Below are 19,017 nucleotides of genomic sequence, written 5' to 3'. Positions count from 1 at the left end.
GCTTTTATGGTTTTTTTTTCTTTGTGATTTAGCACAGAGCACTTGACGGTTTCACATTTTCTTCTGAAAGTCTTTCCTCTCCCTTAAAGAAACCAAACCCAACAACAAAACGCTGAAGTTTTGAAAGCACACTGCAATAGCCTGATCCTGTTTATGTTAGGGCAGAACAGGATCCAGACTGGTCCTATTGCCAAGGATCACCCTATTGCATTGCAGGTTCGTGGGAGTTTCTAACATAAACACAGCAATTTCACAATACCAGCAGGTGATTTATTTGCTCTACATGCTTATCAATATTGTCTGCAAATCAAGGAACAAAGTGTAATAAATGTTGTGGAAGTGGGGGCTCTATTTGATGTTTTCTCAGCGTTGTGTCTGGAAAAATGGAAGTTAGTGGGTGTTGCTCAGTGAAGTGTGCATTTTAAAGCTACCACAGTGATGCCCATTGTCCTGTCCCTGAATTGCATGATGTCATGTTTCATTTAAGGCTCTTAGCGATGCCGAAGACTGTCGGTGTGCTGGGAAAAAGGCAGTGAGAAAGTTGTGAATCAGGTTTCTGTATAGCCTTTGTGTTTAGGGTTTTGATAGATAAAAGCTGACTCATGTAATATTTCTGGCGAAGGAGCTGTACGGACTAGTAAGAGCTTCTCATTTTACCTGAGTGCCCAATGAGGTAACTCGGGAACAGCTGAAGGCAGAGCCTGTGCCTCTCCTCTGCCGCACAGGTAGGTCGTGAGTTGTTCGGAGAGGACTGGAAAAATAGAGAGGACTTTTTCATCCTGGGTGTGAGGAGCCAGAGACATTCCTCAGTGGTGAGATACTGTCGCAGAGGATTTTCCCTTGCAATAATGTTCTTGTACATTAGCGTGCTTGGTTGTGACAGAGGCTATTCTGCTTTAAATATTGGGGGGAGGGAGAGGGAAGGCGGGGGAGCAGTAATTTGACAGACAGAGGCACATTACTTGGTGACTTTTTTCCCCTCATTGTAACATTTCTAATAAATGGGATTTCTGTTGCTCAAAGTTCAGTTAAAGTACTTGGCAGCATATCGTTTGTGACAGTTCAAACTAGAGATCTAATCCTGCAAATATTAGAGCTCTCTAATGTGATTTTGTTCACAGAGGCTGTTAGTTTTAGAAATTGTATGCATTCATATGCAAAATATAGTAATAAAACAATCTGCTGACCTTCACTTGGATGATATTCAGAGCAGAGGACATAGGGAGTGTATTTAAGATCATGTTGGGATTCTTGTAGCAAATGTATTTTAATCCTTCTCAGTCAGGCAGCTGAATAACATTTGAATTTGATACTGAATGTAGAAATTGTTCTAAACAGTCTTGCTTAATTGTATCCACAATATGAATGCTTTATCTGAAATATGAAAATATCTCATGGAAAATACAGGAAAGATTTCTTGCAGTCTCATCACTTTTATGTAGCTAAACTTCCAGAGGATGTGAAGCCTGTAATTTCTGGTAATGTTGACTTTCTCATGTTTTGTAGATAACATCTGAGGCGCTCTTTTTCATGCCAGGAGAAAGGCAACAACAATACTAATTATGAATAGAAATTGATTTGTGAGGTTATAGTCATGCAGTATGTCTTAAAATGTCATGTGCAGTAAACAACTTGGAGGAATAGACACCTATATTTAGACAGGGCTTGGGGATCTTTGTATTTAAATATAAAACTGACTTAAAGCACTTTATCTCTTATTGTATGCTAATGTTTTAGAGTAGCCAAAGCTGCAGAGATAATAGAAAACTATTTATCATTACCATGAATGTAGTTACAGGAAGGAGGTATTTGTTAAAGAAAACCAAGTGATAGAAGAAGCATATGCATTTTTGGTGAGAACTTGTTTGTGATTGCACACTGAGAACATGTGCCAAGATAGTTGCTTTATGTGTGCCTTCAGTGTTACAACTAATATTAGTTGCTTGCTGTGAAATGTGGGGGGGGTTTGCCCTCGCACCAGTGTGGAGTAAAGACACATTGTTGTTCTTGTTGGGGAGCACTCTGGGGTTGTGCCATGCCGGTGTGTGTGTGTATGTGTGTGTGATGGGAAGCAGGGGGGAGTGGGGCCGTTTGTAGGGGCTGGGAGGGGAAGAGGCTGACTGAATTCATGCAAAGGCACAAACAAGAAATGACCTTGTTTGGGGAGCGTGTTTCGTTGTGAGTAGGGACAAGTAGTAATTATCCTCATTTCAGTGCTGAACTAACAAGTAATGACTGTTATTCCTTAATTAAAGCATGCAAATTTAAGTTGGGGTTTTCCACCCCCCTCACTCTGCACCCCCGAACTGAGTTAAATACCGTTATTCACAGCTCACAAAAGTTCTCAATGTTATTTTGACTCCTCGTTGAAAAGGTTCAGTAAACAAAAGAATGCTGAACAAAAAAAAGCAGTGAACCAGGCCAGGCATGGGTCAGAGTGTCCAGGACTTGCTCAGTGTGTGCTTCTGTGAGGATGTGGGGGTACCTACAATTACACACACTGTTTGCAGCCTGAATTTGGGTGAATGCACCTACCTGCTGGTGCTGCTGCTACTGCTGAAACTGGGGGTTGGCATGGAGGGGGCTTGTAAATCAGTCCCACAGAGTATGGGAGAAATTAACTTGATTTTCATAGTAAGTTTGTATCAAAGACAGCAGTTTGTAAGAGGTTACAGGGTTCGCAAAGCACAAGGTCAGTTATGACATAGAGAGAGCAATCTTGGGGGAGGCTCTTTCTCCTCTCCCCTCACTCTCATTAATTCACTTGTGAATTTTACATCAGGCTTTTGGTGCATGGTTTGAGAGTTACTGTGCAGTAAAAATGCACCAGAGCTCTGAAAAGCCAAATGCAGACCCTGACCAGAGCAAAGAGGATGGGTACGTGGCTGGGGCAAGGAACTGGATTCAGCTGCTGCCTTTTCTGGTGGACTTGTGACTGCAGAAATAATCTAAAATACCTGCCCCAAAATGCAGCAGGGGTAAATGCTGTCTAGCCTCAGAAGTGTTTGTGAAGATAAACCTGTGAAGCCGTGGAAGATTCACAGATCCTGTGTTACTGGGAAGGGCTATGAGTTTGTAACAGCTGCCTGTAGCCAAGGCAGATATTGAGGATTGGGCAGAGCCAGGGCTGGTCCCCAAGCCCTGACTTCCGTGGGCAGGTTGCAGAGTGTTGGTAGAGGACTCGCCAGCTGATGAAAGGAAGCTGCTTCCTGGTTTTGTGCCATACTGACATCTCCAGCCCTGTGCATCCTGCCTTTCTGCTGGGTTCGTCAGCTGTGTCCATGCCTCATTGCTGCTCTGCAGAAGCACTGTCATCTGCGTGGACTCCAAGAAACACGTTTCACTGGTAGGAGAGGCAGTGGGTAAAATTTCAGCAAACAGTCTCCACAGAGAAGCCAAATAACCAATTTACATCTGGTTAAAGAAGGTGAAGAATGAAGTAAAAAAGAGCTTTTGAGGCTAGCAATCAGGATGAGGCGCTGAGGACAAAACAGACCAAGGTTTTCAAGCAGCCATAGTTTGCTTGGCGTAATCTATATAGAAACATACAGGAATAGTCATTTGTATAAAAAATGGAGGAACTTGAGTTAACCATGTTGTATGCAATTAATTAGCCATGCCTGGCAGGTGCCTGGGGTTCACCAAGGTCAATGGGAATACAGGTGTTAAAGAGCAAACCTATTTTAACTATTACAACTAATCTTTGTTGGGTTTTTTTAATAAGCAATGACATTGCCATTAAACAAGAAAATAAGGGGTTTTATTTGTTTTATTTTTCTAAGACATGTAAAGATCACCCAAAGCTTCTGGCTACAAGTATGTCTTACAAAAAAACCAGCTTATAACATTTATTCTGACTCCATTTTAATTGATCTGAACTGTGTTTTGTTAGGGTTTTGTATTAATGAACCTGGCAATGTTTGTGAAGCAAATATTACATATCAATGCCTTTAGGTTATCTGAGAGGCAGACCCGCATATCAGTGAAATGGGAAGAAAAGAGCATGGAGTAATGGAATGTCACAGGAACCCTTTATTTCCTCCCCTAAATGTGGCTAATCAGGTGTTTCTTTGTCATGGAATATTAGTAAAATATCTTGGAGTTAGTGGAAGGGTATCCCTGTTATCTTGTTTATCCTGTGCTTTTTTCAAGGGGGTTTACATCTGCACAGCAACATTGTGCTTTCTAACTGAACATGAAAAATGATCCAAAGCTGATAACAAAAATACATTCTTTCTTATCAAAAGTGCGTGCTTTCTTATCACAAGCAGTAGAAAGGCAAACATCTTTGTCCGTACCCATTCAGAAACAAGAGAACTTCACTGCGTTCTCCAGTTTTAAGTATTTTGCTGATTGATTGCTTTATATTTTATTTTGGAGTTTTACATGATGCAATTTATTAAAGAATGGTAAGAAAATGTGCTTTTATGCTGCAAAACCAGAAGAACCTGGCGCAAGGAAAGGCTAAAGATTTTCAGACTTACAGGTAAAACTAGGGATACAGAGGTGCCAAATTAGATTTTTAATCTAATGGCCAATTTCTGACCCATGTAATGAGCAAATTGCTCTCAGTGTAATTCCTTGCGTTACCTTGAGGGCAATACTTCCCTTTAACAGAAAGCTAATACTATCATCACCGAAATAGCAGTATTAATTACTCATGTACAAACAAAAATCTTATGCATTCAGCATAGTCAAATCAAACACTTTTTTTGATGTTTGCTTTGGATTTATATTGAGAAATGAGAGAGTGGCTTTCTGCTTTGAATGAAATTTTCCCCTGTCCTGACCAACTGCAGCAGGAGCAGGGGCCAGGAGGTTTCTGCTTGTAATTGCATAGCAAGTCTGCCTAGGGTTAAGAAGGGCCACCTTAAAGGTTGGGCGGGTTCAATTTGCAGCTTACTGGCTTTATGGTTTCTTTACCGAAACTGCTGTCTGGAACTGTAATTGCCAGTATGACTTTTGAAAAATGAGGTTGTCGCTGGAGTAAAATAAGGACTAAGCTACTGCTGTGTGGGTAGTTTCAGTATTGCTTTTCTTCCTAAATTGTCCCAAGTTTCCCTTTTTCATGGGACAGATATTTGAAATTCTTTGAGTTGTTTGAGGCAAAATGTGTTGGGTGGACACTTCTTACTGAAATGAGACCTTGAAGTATTGAATTTACCTGCAGCTGCTTTTGCACATTACTATGGTGCATCATACACAACTTGGCCAGAAAGAAATCTGCATTGCATCGTGGAGAGTGTCCTGTAGGGCATTTTGGCAATGAAAAGGAAGTAAAACTGAAATGCCGACAGGAAGACAGACGTCTTATTTTGTTGTTGCACTGATCTGATAAACAGCTTTGTCAGGGGGTAGTGTTTTGGCTTAAGCTGAACAGTTTTAGAATGACTTATTTTCCCAGTAGAAAATACTGGCAGCACTTCTTCCTGTGGGAACTCTTTTCAAAAACTACATTATTTTCATTGGGAAATCATTCCAGTTTTAGTGTTTTTCTACAAGCCACAGAGCTGGTAATTGATAACTGCTTTTAGGTTTTGTTTAACTGTTGGCCTTACAGTATTAAAAATGAAAGACACTGTCTGGTATCACTGTGAGATTCCAGAGTTTTCCAAAGCCTCCAAACCAGGGTTAATGCTCAGTTTGGACACAGCAGGGGCTGCTCCTGACAGATGTTTTTTTCTTAACCTTAGGGAAAAATCTTTGAGTCTTATTTGTCTCCTATGCTGAGCCTGGGCAGTGCATGCACTAGCACTGAGCCCAGCATGATGGCACAAGAAGGACATGTTGGAGACATTTATGTGAGCAGGTGGTATGCAGTGCCTGTGTTGTAGACCCCAGTGGGGGATCCTCACCACCTAAAAAGCATTAGAGCCACAGTGACCCCCAAATTGCATTATTCTGGTTGCTTTTAAGTTAAAATAGGATTGTGGCAGTCTTTATGCAAAAAGCTTTAAAAGTATCTGTTGTCAACTTTTGTGTTATGTGGAGCAGCAACAGTAAACCCCCATCTTCTGTTTATTTTTTAGATGACTTCCACTTACCTCTTGATGATTTACCAGCTGTGACGGAGGCCCTTGATGCCAGGACGAAAGGGGAAGATTTGCACAAGGAGAATAGACCTTTCCGCTACTGTGAAAAAAAAAACATGGACCTGTCAGACAGCGACCGTCCCGTCAGCTTTAGTTCCACTTCCTCCTCTGCTTCCTCCAGGGACAGCCACTGCTCCTTTGGAAGCAGAATGACCCTGGTTTCAAACAGCCACTTGGGCTTGTTCAACCAGGAAAAAGAAACAGGTGCCATCAAGCTAGAACTGGTCCCAGCCAGGCGATTTTCCAGCAACAAACCACGCAAAAACTCTGCAGAGCAAGAGGATCCTGAGGAAAGCCTTGATAAAAGGCTAAGCATGCTAAGGAAAGCAGAACCAAAAGGAGCGAGCAAAAACTGTGCAATGTCCCTGGTCACAGAGCCCACCAGTCCCAAGCTTCTCTACGTAGACAGAGTTGTCCAGGAGATTCTGGAGACAGAAAGGATGTATGTGCAGGATCTAAAAAGCATTGTCAAGGTAGGAGTCTTGATTAGGATGGTGCTAAATGTTCCAGAATGGTATTTTTCACATTCCTTGAATTCCTGTCAGGAAAGATGGACCTGACAACGGAGTTGGCACTTGCAGGTCTTTATAAATAATTGTAACATCATTGTTCTTGTGTGTTTCTAGTTTTTATTTGATTAGATATATCTAAGCTGTTACTACGTGTTCATGAATAACAAAATAAAAAGCACAACCATCCTACATTTGACAGCAGTAGTGAGTAAAGAGTGTTAAACTCTTTGCAATAACACTTATTTACACAAAAAAAATGTACAGTGTTCTCTCTCCTAGAATGTATAGCAAGAAGCAAACAGCAGACATCTTGTTTGTCCATTTAAATGCTTTATTTGAAGGGTCTCACTCTATTGGTTCTTTCCACACACCCCCAATCCTAGCTTTGCAAGTTCTTTCCTGCCTTTTTCTCCCTCCTTTTCATGCAGCTCACAGCTGCTGTCTATTCACTCCATGTACTTGGCCTGTAGTATTGAATATGGCATGTGTATTTGCTGGCAAATACTACTGTTTGTTACATGAAGGAATTATGTTTTCTTTATTAGGATCACCAATTCAGAATTAGTATTAAATGTACGTAGCATTTATTAGCAGCAATGAGATTTTAGTCCAATCCCCAGCCAAACATGGAATGGAGTATCTTCCATTTCTCCTTTCTAGTGTAGGGGAAAATATGGATGAGTCCTTCTGTGGATTGTTCTTCGTACTCCACACACTTGTAACTGTGCCATCAGTGTCATGTTCTTTTGTGTTTTTGAAGATGACAATTAAGACCCTTGTCTATTGTTTGTAGTCTATGTACTTAACCCACAAAGAAGGATTTCTTTGGAGGCACAAGTTTAATGTGCTGCTTATAGAATATACAGCTTTAGGTAGCTGTATAAGGTTGCCTGCAAAAGGAAGTATCAGTCAGCAGGAGACGATCTATTCACCTGCAGTTCCAACCCGCCTGGTCCCCCAGGCAATGAGCAGGGAAAATTGTTCAGGCTTTGATAACAAGAATGCATGTTGTGATGAAACACGAGCACCCCACCCCCCAGAGTTCTCACAAAGAGGGCTGTTTCTGCAAGACTTCGTTGGTTTCTATAGCTGATGCTGTTTCACTACATTCCACTGTTGCCTAAGTGTCATTTTGGAGTGTTTAAGGTTGTCATATACCACAGAAGCAAGCCAGCTTCTGAGCATAGTCCCTAGAAACAGATTTTCCATTTACAATGAGGAAGGCCAATAAATAAATGCTTGCTAGAAATAACTTAGGTATCACTACAGTACTTGTAGATTAAATGAGCCAAATGCACTTGAAGTCATGAAAGAACTGGAGGAATTTACGTGTGAAATGTGCAAGTGTATTTCATGCAGCAACTAGTAAATAATGAATCTTGAAAGCTTTGTGTGGCACTAGGCAGCCTATTTGAGAGAGAGAGTGGTTGACAGTGGGGCTTTTCTTAGGTAGATGTTGAGGATCCAAAGGCTTCAAAGGAGCTCCTTTCCAGACGGTGAAGACAGTGAGGAACCAGCTACTTCAGCCTGTGCAGTGTGTTTTTTGCTTGGCTTCAGGGAAGGGAGGTGTGACTGGAAGCACATTAGAGAGGAGCCCATTTTATATGTTTCTCAGGATTGTTTTCTTTACAAGTTACCTTAGCAATACTGCAGTGATTTACCTAACCAAGGCTGGGGGTTATGAGAAGGATGGAAAGACACCACACACATGTGTAGTAGTGCTGTAGCCTTATGGGATTTGATTATCTGGGCCTCTATGACTTGAGGCCATTTAGTTTGGCAGCCAGATGACTGGTGCTGAGCCAAATTAAGATGAAGGGAAGCAGCTTGATCTTATTTTCCAGATAAACATGGGTCAGATTTTGGCAGCTTGTTAGGAAATGGGATGAGAATGGGAAAAGGGGAACTGGGGAAAGGTCAAAGGACAACTGCTGCCCCAGAAGTGTGTGGGAACTGAGGAGATACATGAAGACAAGAACTGGTGGAGGAAAGCATAAGCGAATGAACCAGAGAGAGAAAATCATCAGAGGGAAAACAATAAGAGGAAATGAGAGAAAACCCAGGAAGGGGAAAGTTAAAGGGAGTATGAAATTGGTTGGAACTGGAGCTCTCTAGTGAGTTTTGCATTGGACTGCAATGCAGCAGCTTATGTACAGAGACTAAAAATAGCAGGGTGGTGTTTTGTTTGGGTTTTTTTTTTTTGTTTGTTTTGGGGAGGTTTTTTTTTTTGGTGGAGGGAGTGAGGAAGGAAGAGCAACAACGCAACCCAGGTACAAAGCGCTAAAAGCTGAAGAGATGTCATAAGAACAAAAAGGGAGAAATTAATAGGTACCAGTTTAATCGCTCTCTACCCCCAGCTGAGAAGTGTCAGTACAGATCTAGTCTATTGCTTTTTTTCCCCTGGCAATGGGGATTTGCTGATGCTGCCTTCTCTGCAGATAACAGAGAACACGTTCTCATTGTTTCCAGGACTCTGAAACAGGTTCTAGAGCTAGAACTGAGAGGGTGTCAAAACTCATGTCCATGAATCCACTCTAAATTTCTGTTGTAAAACAAAGTATGTTTGCCTGTGATGCACAGTCAATCTTTTTGGGAGAATTGGGGGGAAATTGTTTGTTCATTTTTATTTTGGGGGGATTTTTTTTTTAGTTTATTTTTATTTCCTATGGGGTTTTTTTTGTTATTGTTGTTGTTTTTAATATATACACATTTTCTCTTTCCCGTCATCCAGATCATAATGAATAAACCAGGACAGGACCCAGTATTAATCCTGGGGGTATGCCACTAGTTACTTGCCTCCAACTAGACTTTTGTACCTTTGATCACCACCCTCAGGACCTGTCTGTTCAGCTAATTTTCAATCCACCTCACTGTCTACTTATCCAAGCCATACTACATTAGCTTGTCTATGAAGACCTTACGGGAGTCAAAAGCCTTGCTGAAGTCAAGGTAGACAATGTCCACTGCTCTCAACTAATCCACCAAGCCAGTCATTTCATTGTAGGTTATCAGGCTATCAATTTCCCAACTTCCCCTTGGTGAATCCATGCTCACTATTCTTGATTACCTACTTGTCCATTGTGTGCTTGGAACTGGTTTCCAGGATTAGCTGTAGACAAATGTAAAGAACATACACAGCTGTACGCAAATGACCCAGTAACATGGATGGTGAGAAATTGCACGTAGGATCCTGGTACTATTCATCTTATCCCAAGTCAGCTCATTAAGAGTTAGCCTAGCATAGTATTTTGGGCAGTGACCTTTCAGCCTGTGTTATCCTTGGAACAAGTAGAGCTATGCTTGACATAAAGGACTATGGAGTGAATGGGGGAAAACAAGATTTCTCCCTTTTTGATGCCTTTATTGACCTAATGCTGTTAGGGCATTAATAAGTAAATAAAAATAAACTAAAAAAGTCATAACATAATGCCTTTTGACTATCTGGGTGGTCTTTGTTCTTAACAGTGCCAGATTGGTAGACAGAGGTAGAAATCAGCTTCTGGGATATAGTTAATAAGATCTTTAAGTGATACTGGAGACCTGCTAAGGTTCTCCAGTTTTCTTTTTAACTGCTGATAAGAAGTATTTAATGCGCTTAGGATGAGTGAGAGGAGGCTGTACAGGCACTATTTCGCTACCTTTGCCTGAGGTTAAGCTTTAAAAACAACTGCTTTTCTAGCCAGTACAGCCACTTTTTCTGTGACCTGGAAGAACAGTTGAATTATGATTGTTTTGAGGCATGCTGCTGTGATTCTTGCTCAGGCAAGCACTGTAACAAAGATAGAGCGAACTTTTCCATTGTTTGGTATGTTTTATCAGATGATCTGTTAAGTATAATTAAAAATTTGAATTAGTACAGCTTGAAGCGTGTTTTGGGCAAGTTTGTGATGAGGAATCGGATACCTCTGCTTCCTGTTTGTGTCATACTGACAGGTGTACTGGCCAGGGCAGAACCTGCAGACCTTCTCCTCTTCAGGAGCTAGCCTGGCTTTTTCAAGTAGTAATTTAGTTAGAATTGGCACGAACTTCAATTACAGTCATGTACTGAAGTAACTTTTTGGGTTTTTTCCCTGAGTTTATAACAAAAATACATTTTGATATCGTGGTTCACAGCACTAGAAGCCGGTATTCATAAATTGTACAAATGCTTGTAAGTGTAGAAAAAGACATCCACATTTGTGTTTTAGCTTTTAGCTTTGCAAAATGAAGGAATAACGCAAATACACTGTTATAGTGCATGCATCTCTCACATTACACAGACTGTCGTAGTGGTATTAGCCCATTGAGAACATCTAGATCACTGCGTGAATCTCGGCCATTTGATATAAGAACTCCTATCAGTAAAATAATACCAGTAAAAAGTCATGGGCTAACATGGAACTAGGAGGAAGTGAAGCATGTGTTGTCAGTGTATTTCATAAATATTTGATGCAAACAGAGGCTGAACTTCAGGAATCTTGAATTCCATCTGAAATCTGGGTGACTTGTTTTACGTGAATGAGTTCCTCTACCCTTTCATTCCAAATGCAACATTTTTTTAAGCCATCCCTCCTGACTAGTTGAAGTCTCTGTGCTATCTCCTCTCCAGAACTTTTGCCCCTAGCCTTTTGTTTTTTATATTTAAGGCTCCTTATTCAAGCCTTTTTACCCAGAAAGTGTCATTCTCCTCTGCACAATCTTGTGCCTACAGTCTTCTTGCCCATCTGTCCTAAGTCTTCTCTCAGTAAATGCCATCCTCATCCCCTGTCAGTCTATATTGTCTCATTTCCTCACTTTTTAGTCTTTCTCATGTTCTTTGTTGATTCCAGGTCTTTCTCCATAGTTGTCATTGCCATTCACAATTTTTCTGGCCTCTTAAGTTTTGGTAACATTCAGTCTCCATCTTCTAGTGTCCATCAGCCTTTGTTCCCGCTTTTTACTTCCCATCTTTCTGTAGGATTCTTTTGTGCCTCTTCTGTCCTGGAACTGCACAGTGTACTTCATACTGCGTAAGGTCTGCAGAGGATCACTGAGACTCAGGAGCTGTCTTTTCCCTTCTTTTGCTTCAGAAGAGCAGATCTTAACCACTGTAATTGGCAGCATCTGAGAATGGTAATTGTTGTAAAAGACCTTGTGAAGCCTGACCTGAAACATGTAAAGGACGATTGTTAGAAGTTGCTGTTGAGGATATGTGCATTTGAGGAGTTTCTTCTCCCCCTGATATGGTCAAATATGGGGACACTTGCAGAAAATCAGCAAAAGATGTATTCTCAGGAACAAAGTCTCCATTATGCTTCTATCTGCTATTGCCCCTCTTTGGGGGTATGGTTCCTGTCCCTGACAGTCAGCCTGGGAGTGATTCTCTTCTCAGGTGGAAAGGTCACTAAAATTTTTCAATATAAGCAAATAAAAGGCATTCTTTCTGAAAAAGGCCTGGGGGAATGCTTTTGTTGAAATCTTCTAAAACAACTCAACAGGGAGGCAGGTTTCTGGAATGGAAAGCTTCATCCAAGGTGAGCATGTCTGTCGAAGTTATATACTCCTTGGGGGGCGTAGGAGAAACCTTGTAAGAGGAAATATTGGACATTTGCAGTAGATACGTTTTGTGACACCAGTGATTAAGGGAAGCCCTTCTGAGAGGAAGTCAGTGTCGGAGTTTTATTGTTCCTGGTTTCCTGCCTTCTGGTGCTGCGGTTAAAGGATGTCCCTGTCTATGTTTTAGGCAATTAGTTAAAAAGACAGTTCTGAAGACTGCAGTGCGTGTGCATTGTCAGTACTTACGATATGTTAGTAAAAGCATAGCTGTTTGTGCACTGGGTTGCTGGATACCATAACTTAGATAAAGTTAATTCCTCCTAGATTCTTAAGATGGGAATCCCAATGTAGCTAAGGCATCCCATGGTGTTTGTTCCCACATTACACTTAACTTCTGTTTTCAACCTTTTTCTTGTGGCTGCTAACCTAGATGCCTGAGGAAGGTGCCATTAAATTGCTGACATAAGTTGCAAGTGAATATGTTACTCTGTGAGAGTATCTCTGTTTCACAGTACAGTATTCTGGCACCCACCAAAAAGAAATTGTTTCATTAGTAGAGCTGCTCTTTTTGAGTATTTTGTAGATGAGAAACCTTACAGAGTGCTTCAAAATAAAGTTTATTGAATGTTACTGAGAAGTTAACTGTGACGTATGAGGATGTACCAACCCTCTTGTAAAAGAATCCAGGATTTTATGGCACTGCTGTAATCATCAGGCTGTAATGATGGCATTCTTCTGAGGTTTTTTATCACTTTTATTTCACTCAGTATAGGGAGCAGTGATATATGGTCTCATAATTAGTATTTTTCTTCAGTGCATTAAGGCTAGAAATTAGTGTACTGTATCAGTGGCTTTAAAGCTGTGGAGCAATACCTGCACTTTGTGTACAGGCGCTGCAGTTTTGCAAGTCTAGTCTGTCTGACAAAGACTTCTGACATACTTAATTTATTTGTCTTAAATCTTCAGCACAAAAGAGAGAACACAGGTGATGGATGCATGATTTTTAGGCTCTTTGCTTTTAATTTCCTCATTGACAGAGTCATGATTTAGAAACAGGACCTCTCTGGGGCCAGCTGCAGAGCCTGTCATACAGAGAAAAAAGGTATTCAGTTCAGATTTAAAGCAAAATAGTGATATTCAGTATAAGGGTCATTCTTCCTTCTTCAAAGTTTGTCTTGCCATGACTTTAAAAAGCATTTAACAATAGATTAGCATAGATGTTACCCTTTCTGACTAGGGACTGATGCTTAAGCTTATAGAAAATCTGGATGAGCAATTTAAATTACCTGCAAAACAAATATTATGGTCATGACAGTGATAAGTTTAACTGAGATTAATATTTGTTATACTTTTGAGCTGATGAACTTTCTCACTGCTTGTTTTTTTCATCCACAAATGAAGAGCTGTGTCAGATTCTGATTGACCTCCTTAGGGACATGACAGCTAAAATAGAATTGTGCTTGAGGATGCCAGGAGATATCTAAGAGGCCTTCTTGAAGACTGTGAAGTTTAAACAGATTTACAGCAGTATAAATTGGAGTAGGAAAATGTTTCACTTGAAAAACCCATAATAAATTTGCAAGTGGCTGTACTGGAGAATGTCAGTGTTCTGTTTTGTTTCTGGAGTTGCTGTTTGAAAATCAGGACTATAATCTGCAGTGAAGGCTGTTGAGAGGTGAGGTATGTAGGAACACCAGTAGGTATGTTACCGAACAGGTGTAAACAGCTGTTCTGGCTACCCTTAAAGAAATATCTAAAGTCAATCAGACTTCTTTCTTCTGATTCGGTAGGACTACTCAGTTTTCCCTGCAGACTTCTTGCTTCCTGGATGTGAGCCATATGAAACATCCTACAGCATCCTAAAGTGATGGAAGTATACACAAGCTGTTGTTCCTGTTTGCGTATTAAATAGTTTTAGATGAGGTTGTTTCTGAAACTCCATGATCTTAAACAAAAATATTTTGCCAGCTATGTAAGCTTTAAGCTTCTGATCATAAGTACCCTTTAATGAAACCAAAACAAAAGCAGAAACAAAATACAAACATTGTTTTTCTGAGCATATGAGAGGGATTCTGGGCTTTGAAAAGAAAGATTTTTTTATAGCTGTACAGTAGGAACATATTGTGTTATGAACAACCAGAAGTAACCTAACAAACTAGGTGTGTGGCAAAAGGCAACTGCTTATGTTATGGCATGAGCAGGGAGCTGTTTGTAAACTAACCTCACAGGAAATGGGCAAAGCCAGGGTTAAATATACTGATGCGTTTTTTTTCTTATCTGCATGATCACTGCTTCGGTCATATTTCTGCTGGCAACATTCATAAATTTCTTTCAGCACATTTCCAAATAGTTGAAAGACACGGAATAAAATGTCATCATTGCCTTGTGTTTCCTCCACCTGCACTTTGCATCCAGTTCTTAGCTTACAGCTAGATTGTAGGAACTTGTTGGGACAGGGACTGTCTTTGTTAGGCAATTGCAGAGCTTCAACCTATGGCTGCGACTGCATACATTTAGACAGCACAAATACATAGCCATAACTTTGTGTGTGTTTTAAGGTCAGCTCTGTGTTTGGACAGCACAAAAGGGTGAGTTATACTGCAGTGATAAATAAGCTGTCTATAAATGTACAGTGAGCTTTTCTCAAGCTCTGGGTGGGAGAGAAGCAGCAGGGAGGGCTGCTGCTTTTCCAGGGAGCTCCAGAATTGCTGAAAAGCCTGACCGCCACTGCTTTTGTCCTTCCTTTTCTTGCAGCAGAGTATAAATCATTCAACCATTCTGTTTGCAATCTCTACCCACTTTCTAAATGTGAATGAATATAGATAAAGGGGTGAAAGTTAATCTTCTGTTCCAGAAAGCTTTATTCTTTTGGGAGGAGGGAGGCAAGGGGAAGATGTAGTTAAATGCGGAGTGTGCCATTTAAGAGCACTGATGATGAGCAGTGGCTACAGGAATGAAACTTTGCTCCCGTGGCTGTACTGAAGCTGGAGAGGGCGGTTGTGTCTCTGGTTAGTGGGGATGCGTAGAGCCCTTCTGGAGTTCAGAAAGTAACAAAAGAGAGATCTGTTCACCTCTGCTCTCTGGCTTGCTGTTGGTCATTGGCAGCAGATGAGGAGCTCTACAGGGCAGACCAACAGCTCTGGGGAAGCAGCACATTTATAGAGGGTGAACAGCAAAACTGGGAGGAATAGGTCTGAAGGCTGAGAGGCAGGAGAGAGGAAGTGCAGCTTATGCTGTGAAATTTTTGGTAAATATTTAAATGTTTTAAGATTATGATACATTTATTTATTTATTTTCAGAATTATTACGATTTCTGCAAAGAAATTTAAAAATTTGGATGTTATAATCTTAAAGCCAAATTTCTACATTTCCAGCCAGGCTGGAAATCTTATTTGCTTATTAATTATGGCCATTTCCATTTTGGTCCATGGAAATATGTGACCAGTTTGAAACTTGTGTCATTGTTATTAAATATTACTTGTCAGTGACCAGTGTTCTTTTAGTACTCCATGATCTTTATACCTGAAGGCTTGGCAAACCGCATAGCAGTCTTTCTCTCTTTTCCACTCTCACCACTCCCACGGATTAAGGTGTGGAGGTAGCTGCTATTTTTTGTGGTATCATGAGAAGACCATTTTGCAAACAAGACACTTCTAAAAAGATTTTACTTGTTTTTCGTATATTAATAATAAAAGGCATCCGTAAGTCTCTGGGAATCACGTGGTTAATAAGGTTAAGATAAATGTGTGTTTAGGATGTGTGCAGATTTTCTCCATTATGCTGGGTTTGCATTTCTATTCTTTGGAAAACAGACTCTTTCAGTTTCCCTTCTTGTGTTCTATTTGTCTTCTGCAATGTCTCATTTAACCTGGAAGCATATCAAGATCTCCTTTAAAAAATGTTAACATTCATTTACCTTACAAATGGGGAAAGTTTATTTAACAAGGCAAGGACCTAAAGCATAAGACTCGGGTTCCTTTCCTAGCTGACTCACAAATTCAAAGGCTAAATGTACCTTAATAGTTCTCTGTGCTTTGTTTGACTGTGGTTCTGTAAAGTTATAATCAGACCAACTGAGATGTGTTATGAGAACTAATTTATAGATGTTCTGATGAACCTTGAGATTACTTTCTTTTTAATTTATAATAATTAAACATTTTATGCTGGTACTTTTTGAAAAAGCTTGAGGTTATTGAAAGATGACGATAGTTGATACCGATGATAATTGACACCGATGATGTCAAGCATCAGTTGCAGGTTTAGATTTAGAAATCCTTAAAGCACTTATTTCATCTGCCTAGCAACCTCAAACTATTCGACATCCCAACATGTTTTCATTTGGCTGTCCTCATTGCTGTCGTTTATTTCTTCTGTGTTTCCTCTTAGCTTTAGGAAGTCTGTTAGATGGGGGCCTCACATAGCTCTTTAATGAAATGTCAGTAAACTACTGATAGCATTTGTTATCATCCCATGATCTCCATCCGCGATCTGAGCTTGTCTCTTATTGCACCTCTGAGCAGCCATTCTGAGTGCCAGTTTCTGGGAAAAGTTCCTGTAGCTGTGATTTAGTAGCGGGTGCTGTCTGACACCTAAAGATAGTGGAAGGTGGTTTTAATTGGTGGGTTACAACTTCGGTAAGTTATTGTGCTGAAGTGTCTAAGTGGGGTTATATGTGAGTTTTTGTTCCCGTTCATTTATTCATATCTTTATGATGTCTTTACATGTCTTTACAGATGATGGACAATTTAGGGTACTTGTCTGTGTACAATCCATGAATCCCAATTTCAGCTTATGAGTGCTTTTAGTGCATCAAATTGCAGTTTGATTTACTTGGCAGCCTGCCTTCCATGGTGTCTATTTAAGATGAAATATTTTAGCAGTTGAGCAGGGGAATAGTCTTGAACTTTGATTGTGTTTCATTAAAGCAAAAATTCACTTCAACAAAGGCGGCAAAACTTCAAGGAAGCAGTCCATCCAAGCAGGCTGGCCATTCAACACTGGGTCAGGTGCTGGCAGGCTTTGGCCCTGCAGAAAGATGCAGCGTTCCTTCTAAAATGGTTTATGGGACAAAGACAACACAAAAAGAAAACAGACAATTTCTTGGGGCAAAAGAAAAGGCCGTAAAACCCTTTGCACAGTTGGAGTAGGCATCGCAGGACATGTGCCTCCTTCCACCCCAGTCCGAGGAGGGAGTTGTGGAGGCAGTGCTGGAAGCTGACATGGGCATCCTCTCACATTGGGGCAGGAGTGAGAGGGCATACAGGGCTTCCTTTAGAGGTTCAGGCTCTAAAGCAGTGAGGGGGAACCCACAGCTTCAGAAAGCTATGCTGCTGCCTCCCAGCCATGCGTAGTGGCAAGGCTCTTGTCTTGTCCCTCAGCCATTGTGACCCTCTGGATGAACTCAGTGCAACAGCCCAGGGAGCTTGAGGGACGCCTCCCTGACAAAGTTTTCCAGGCCAAATGCTTCAGTTTGGTTCCTGGGAGTAGCTACGCTCTAACAGCTTGAATTTCTGCCACAAGATCTCCTGACTGTTATGTTGTTGACATTGATGTGCCCTAGAAATTTCTGACTTTGTATACAACCCCACCTGTGCTCATGACTACATGGGCACAACTATTCAAAGGCAGCCTAAACCAAACAAAGTGTGTGTTTCAGAGGTGCAAGGCATAGTGTTAGGAGTCAGGAATTCCTCACTGCTAATTTTGGCTGACACATACTCCCCTTGTGGCTTTCCATGCATGTGGATGAAACCAAGGGGACATACTAGGAGTTACTGCTAGTAGTCCTTAGTATCTGTAAATGGGACAGTGTTTTAATATGCTCATAGAGGCAAGGAAGTCACATTGATTAACAAAAATCTGTCACACAGAAATAGCTACATGGAAAAAATATTTTTCTTCCCCTTCTCTTCTGTAGGTAAAACTTAAGTTAATACTTTTAACTTATTTACAGACCCCTTAACAGTGGAAAGAGTAGGGAGAAGTCTCATCACCACCTTACTCTCTGCAATGTTAAACAGTGGAAAGAAATCTTAAAATGTGCTTCTCTATTTTTAGTCTTTCTTCATACCATACTCTCACAAGTGCTCTCACCGTCAATCTTTGCCCCTTCTACATGCAGTCAGTGGAGTATCGTCTTACTGTGTCACAACGCCTACTTTATTACTGTTACCCATAGGCTGCGTGTGAGCCAACTGCATGTGTAAATTGAGTTCTGAGGAACCTGGTCGTAAGCATATGTGAGCGTGGCATGGCTTCCGCCACCCGGGGCTAGGGCAGAGGACTGATACCAGCCAACATGGCCCCCTGCCAGTTCAGAGACTCCGCTCTTTGCACAGACATCATAAAGAAATCAGTCATGGACCGCACATAGTAGCAGGTTGTGTGAACCATACAGATTACTTTGGCCATTCCCATTTGGAGGCTTGCTGCCTGTCAGTGCTGAGAGGTATTCTCTGTGCCATTCTCCCTTGATGGCAAGGTCAGCACTCTGCAAGCATGTAGGTGGGTGGGTGCTTTGGAGCCCATCTGCGAGACCCAGTGGAACTGCTTCTTACAAGGGCAGAGCTTTGCTACCACTGACAAGTGGCAGTCTTATGAAGGGTTATGAAGACAGGCTGAGAAAGTTGTGGCTGTTCAGCCTGGAGAAGAGGAGGCTGAGTGGAGACGTCACAGCAGCCTTCCAGTATCTGAAGGGGGCCTACAAGGATGTTGGGGGGGGACTCTTCATTAGGGACTGTAGTGGTAGAACAAGCGGTAACGGATTCAAACTTAAACAGGGGAAATTTAGATTAGATATAAGGAAGAAGTTCTTTACAGTGAGGGTGGTGAGGAACTGGAATAGGTTGCCCAAGGAAGTTGTGAATGCTCCAACCCTGGCGGTGTTCAAGGCCAGGTTG

At 41.2% G+C, this 19,017-nt stretch overlaps 1 protein-coding gene across 1 annotated transcript in view; it reads left to right on the top strand.

The window, feature by feature from the left end:
• The window catches only part of LOC104402546 (pleckstrin homology domain-containing family G member 1-like), a gene marked incomplete at its 3' end in the record, with an annotated part of 104,948 nt that overhangs the window by 74,162 nt on the left and 11,769 nt on the right, over positions 1-19,017 (top strand). Inside the window, exon 2 of the mRNA XM_010010448.1 lies at positions 6,030-6,565. Within this exon, the coding sequence (XP_010008750.1) occupies positions 6,030-6,565 (536 nt within the window). The remainder of the gene's footprint in view (positions 1-6,029; positions 6,566-19,017) is intronic.

The sequence above is a fragment of the Nestor notabilis genome, unplaced genomic scaffold, assembly GCF_000696875.1.
Source record: "Nestor notabilis isolate BGI_N333 unplaced genomic scaffold, ASM69687v1 scaffold16872, whole genome shotgun sequence".
Taxonomy (NCBI): domain Eukaryota; kingdom Metazoa; phylum Chordata; class Aves; order Psittaciformes; family Psittacidae; genus Nestor; species Nestor notabilis.
The sequence above is the reverse complement of the archived record's forward strand: the minus strand, read 5'-3'. Positions and strand labels throughout refer to the sequence as shown.